Source organism: Myotis davidii, unplaced genomic scaffold, assembly GCF_000327345.1.
Source record: "Myotis davidii unplaced genomic scaffold, ASM32734v1 scaffold524, whole genome shotgun sequence".
Classification (NCBI taxonomy): domain Eukaryota; kingdom Metazoa; phylum Chordata; class Mammalia; order Chiroptera; family Vespertilionidae; genus Myotis; species Myotis davidii.
The window spans coordinates 1,140,409-1,146,215 of NW_006299263.1; the positions used below are offsets into that span (position 1 = coordinate 1,140,409).

The 5,807-nt window shown below is 38.1% G+C and overlaps 1 protein-coding gene across 1 annotated transcript in view; it reads right to left on the minus strand.

The window, feature by feature from the left end:
• The window catches only part of KIF13B (kinesin family member 13B), a 176,153-nt gene that overhangs the window by 64,543 nt on the left and 105,803 nt on the right, over positions 1-5,807 (minus strand). Inside the window, exon 21 of the mRNA XM_015571149.1 lies at positions 669-839. Coding sequence (XP_015426635.1) covers positions 669-839 — 171 coding nt within the window. The remainder of the gene's footprint in view (positions 1-668; positions 840-5,807) is intronic.

Here is a 5,807-nt window from a genome sequence, read left to right on the forward strand (position 1 = left end):
GACCCCCGAGGGGTCCCAGACTGCGAGAGGGCACAGGCCGGGCTGAGGGACCCCCCCTTCCCTCCGAGTGCACAAATTTTTGTGCACCGGGCCTCTAGTCTATAATAATAAAAGCATAATATGCAAATCAACCGAACAGCCGAGTGACCATCTGGACGACCTTCCAGAATGACCAGTGGGCAGGGCTGCAAGGGCCGAGAGGCAGCTGAGGCGGCGAGGGCTGCGAGGTAGCAGCTGAGGTGGCCAGAACTGCGAGGGCCTACCCTTGCACGAATTTCGTGCATCAGGCCCCTAGTAATCTAATATAAAACCTGGATTCCTTTTGGAGAAGAGCACACACATACACACATATGTGAGAGTGTTAATGTGTGTATGTATTCACACAAAAGTTAACTTTTGATTATGGAGGAGTTAACTGCATTGACACTTTGGTTTAGTTTTGTCTTTTCTCCCAGCTTTACTGAGATATAAGTGACATATAACATTGTGTAAGTTTAAGGTGCGTAATGTACTGATAACACTTCAGATTTTTAATACAGCACAATTCTAAGAAACTCTGATCCAAGACACATATCAGTACCAAATCATTCAAATAAATAAGGTTCATTTTCTTGTTTTGTGTCTGCCTGAGTAATTAAATGCTGACCAAGTCTGGAAGACATACTTACTTTGCAATGATCAAAGACAACCATGCACTGAGGCTGCCTGCTGACAGGAGAGGATGAGGTGTCCACTTCTGGTGCGACCATTACTGGATCCTGTTGATCCCAGAAGTTGTATTTGCAGAATACAAAGTGGGACAGATGCTGTGGCAACCCAGTGGCTTGGAGTATTTTAACCTGAAGGAAAAGGAAGGTACTGTTAGTTTTTATCTCAAAGAGTTCCAAGAATACTTAGAGATATGGACTCCAGTCCTGACTGTCACTAACTGTTGGTTTATGTTGACCAAATCCCATTCACTCTGGACTGTACTTCTGCTCTAGTCATATTTAGCAAGAGGTTGACAAGGGTAACAAAGGCAATAGTTTTGACTATAAAGGTGGATGTCTTAAAGCATTTATAGACTAATGAAAAACATTTAAATTCTAATTTCTTATAACATCATCATAATCATCCTATAATAACAATAATCAACTCAGAAGAATAAAGCTCTCAAATATCAACACCATTCCATGATACAAATTTGGTTAGTGAATATTGTACATCATAAGAACACAGAATTGTTAAGAATGATGAAGAACATGTACGTGCCAATAAGCAAAAAACCATTTATTTGATACTTTAAAGTTTGTTTCTTTTTAATAAGGTTCTCAAGTAGACTACTACATGTGACTGGAGCATTTTGGAGGAAACTTTAAAAGCCTCAGGAATGTATACTGTAGAGATCTGGAGGGGTGAACGGTGGAGATTAAAGAAATGTCCAGAACAGATTTTAAAGCAGCCAAATTTCTAAATATTTCTTTTGACAGGTAGCATCAAATTGATTTTTTAAGCTGAAGTTTTTGTATCAAGTTGTAATATTCTAAAACTTCTCCAACTATGAAGGAAACTAAACCCTAAAATTAATTAAGTGAAACTAAATTCTGATTTTATAACCCATTAGGCCAACTTTCATATGACTGAGCATTTATTTACTCTTCAACTGGTCTCTTTCTTGCATGTTGTAGGTTGTACTCTATCCCCAGCAAATAAATTTAACAAAAGTAGATTTGAATATGTGATGTAGTTCATCAAACACAAATATAATAGTCTTAGCACTTGAGGAAGTCTTAATAATGCCACAGAAAATCTCACAAAGCAGATGATTGTATTTTCTTCTATACCAGGTCCATAATGGCTAAGCAATGAATGGAAACTCCAGTTATTATCCACTGTTTCCTGTGACAGCAACAAGAGTTTGCAAATCTAGATGGTAACTCCCTGACAGGCTATGAAAGATGAATTGACTAACACACTTTATTCCTCCGAACCAAATACGGTGAGCTGTATTCAACAATTACTTTTTTCTTAAATTTAAAAAACTATCACTTTTTTATTAAATGTTAAAAGTGATTATTATATTCTTTAAGATGAGGCAATGTGGTATTTGGGAAGAATATAAGATTCTGGCGTATATAGACCCAAATAAAAATCTCTGTCACTTATTAGCTTCTGTTTTTAAAAAATTACTTTTAAAATTACATTTTAGTTTCCTTAGACTTAGTTTTTCTCCTAGATGTAACAGGATATCTAGCTAATGATACCAGTATGAGGAATGACCATTACCAATTAAATGAAATGAATGAAAAGGCTTTGAGTGGATAGATGTTCAATAGGTACCTCCTTGTGATAGAATTCCACCTGAAAGCCTTTTTTTTAAGACATCGATCTCAGTTTTGGGGTTGAAATAAATAAGCAAACACAAGGCTTTGTATACTGAACTGTTCCCTACAGGCAACTTCTCGGGAATGAGACTGCCAGGAATGAAGAATAACAGGATATAACAGAATGAGGAATATTTAGAACATAGGTTTGGGTTTCTTTTTCCGTTTTAGTTTTTGTCTACAGAAACCAAAAATCACCACAAGGTGTCAGGATAACACAGACTTCAATCAGCTCACCATTGCTCAAGATACTAGAGCCCAGGAATGTCAGAAGACATGGATGTGGTTTGGAATTTTAAAATACACTAATTGTATCTAGTGTAATTGAAAATATCAATATGTTAATATGTACAAACTTTCTTTCACCCCAGAAAAATAAACCCAGACTTCTTTTATGGCTGGCGAAACTCTTCACTCATGCAATTCAAGTGTCCCCAGACTGGTTTGGTTTGTTTTTTTCTAATAATATTTTGTTTGCTATCACACAGTTTATTTGTCTTCCTCCTCTTATACAAAAGGCTATTATATGCTCAGAATATGGTCTCTAAAAACCACTTTCCATGAAAAGGAATCAGGTTCCCTGGAGAAATGACTGATTCCAGATCTAGGACAGGGAATGTACAGAATGAGACCAGAATATTCGTCGTATCTGAATGCAAGAAAGCTAGTAGAGTTTATGAGGGTTAAGGTTGTGTCAAAGGACTCAAGAACCAACTGAAGAGCCCCCGCAGGCCAAAGATGGGATCATCTGAACTTCAGTATAGGCAATAAATACAATGGATTGAAACATCAAATATATTTAAATCTAAGAGTTCATAATGATATTAAAACTAAAACCAAAAAGAAATCTCCTTGGTTGCTTTTGGATATTGATAGAAAAACCAATTCATTATTTTGAAAATCAGTAAATAATGGGAGAGACTGGAACATTTACCACGCCTCTCCTATACAAACTGTATCTCTGAAGAGAAAATAGTTGATAGTAGAAAGATTCTCTCTATAGAAGTATTCGGCTAATAACTGAAGGAAAAATAGAATTATAACAACATTCTTTTCTAATGCCTAATGAAATGTCTAGGTAATGAACACCAATGATTGCTAACCACGCTGAAAGAGAAGCAGACATAATGTGCCTTCTGAAGGAAAAATAATGAAGTATCCTCTCTACTCCTCTCCTCCATACATTGCTTGTATATCTACCTAGCAATTAATGAAAAATACAGCATAACGTGTTAAATAATACCAATCAGTAAAATGCAGACTATGGGAAAATATAATAGCCCATTTTCTAAAATAAATTGTAGGATAAGAGAGAATGAGAGACAAAGAGAAACAGAGAAGAACAACACCCACAAGTGATTGTGCCTAAAGATTAAGACAGACTTCAGAGACATGTCAACTAAGACAATCAAAAAAACTGACTGCACAGTTCATGTTATTTAAGAAAGCATTCATTTTTTATTATGATATTTTAGTTTTATTTGATCTTTTTAAGTACTCTTTTTTATTGTTGTTAATCCTCCCTCGAGGATATTTTTCCATTGATTTTTAGAGTGAGTGGAAGCTAGAGGGAGAGACACAGAAAGAGAAACATCAATGTGAGAAAGACACATCGACCGGTTACTCCCACATGTCCCCAACCAGGGCCAGGGATCAAGCCTTCGACTGAGGTACATCCCTTGACTGGAATGGAACCTGGGACCTTTTAGTCCATGGGCCGAAGCTCTATCTACTGAACCAAACTGGCTAGAGCAAGTACTCTTCTTTTGGAGATACTAAACTATTTATCGACTTGGGGCCCGTTGCATAAAATTTGTGCATGGGTAGGGTCCCTAGGCCTGGCTGCCGATCAGTTGGGCAACCGGTTGGGGCCTGCAGGCTGGGGGCAGCTCCTGCATTGAGTGTCTGCCCCCTGGCGGTCATTGCGCGTCATAGTGACTGGTCATTCTGCCATTTGATAGATTTGCATATTAGGCTTTTATTATAAGGATGTAATATGATGTCTGGAACTGCTTCAAAATAATCCAAGGGAAGGAGTCAGTGCAGAAGTGGCTTAGGTGTATGAATGGAAGAAGACTGACCACAAGTTGGTAATTGTCCAAGGAGGATGAAAGGGGATCAATAACACCTTTCTCACTACTTTTATGTTTGATATCTTCCAATAAAAAAAAAATCTTCAGATTTTTAAACTTTATTTTCTTAAAAAGCTTGTTACCCAGGACATACTACTTTTTAACAGTGATAAAGATAAATTTTCCAAATGAGATAGTATCTTTTGTGTTGCTTTACTAATAGTAAACTCACACAGTTGATCGTTCACACAGCTGCATTTACTGGTCCATCACCTTTAAAATGGGCCATATGGAGTCATCAAGCCTATGTCTCCATCTTTGATAATCCTATAACTTTAAAGGACATGCTAGCAAAACAAGTACAATACAATAAAGAGTAACCTTTTAGAGAATTAAGAATCCCCTGCTAATCCTGAAGCAATAGACTTAAAACATATGAGGCCTTCTTAATACATGCAAAGACATACAGAAAGTAGCCCAACTTTAACAGCCGTAGCTTTCCCGAGCCTTGCAGCTAATGCCTACTTTCAATGTCAACTTCCATCCTAGAAACATGCGCTGAGACCCAGGACTGGACATAGGATGGACGATGAAGTAAGAGTTCAGGTCAGGCTTCTTCTACTTCACGTAGAAGAATGGTCTTGTACACTGTTTCAATTCCCCTTACTAATTTCTCTTCCTCAAAAACCTTTTTAACTGGTTTCTCTGTGATTCTTAAGCAATGGCAGGATGGCCCACTGGAGTGGATTTGGAAATGTATGAGGGAATTTTTTTTCCACTGTCATGAGTGACAGAGATGGCACTACCTCTGCTGACTGTGATGATAGGAATGTGATAACCTACCTAAAATCTACCAAGCAATTTCCCATGAAAATGCCATAGCTCCCTCTGGAGTAAGAGTTGTACATAACACACTCTCCTTCGAGTTCACTTGGAATCTCATTTTTCCAGAAATTTTCCTCAGACCTTACTATCAGAATCAATTACCTTTCCTCTGTGTCCCAGAATGTCTGGCCTACCTCTCTCAGAGCACCAGGGTTACACAGCATTGGAGTCTTCTGGTCACATGTGTGCCCCCCTTACACATATACACAAACCACACAGAGTGCTCCTTGAGAGTTGGAATCCTGTCTTGTTCATCTTTATATTTGCAGTGCCTGGCACAATGTCTGACAGATAATACTCAACACATAGCCCATGAAAGGCATGCATGGGAAGAGCAGGAGAAAAGGGCTTGCAATTAGGGCATGACAATAGCATAGGCAAAGGCACGTGGGGGAAGAGGAAGAAAAAAATCATAGAAAAACAGGGTGAAGAGTGACTTGTGGCAGAAGCATAGGAACAGGACTGTGGCTGGAATACAGTTCTATCA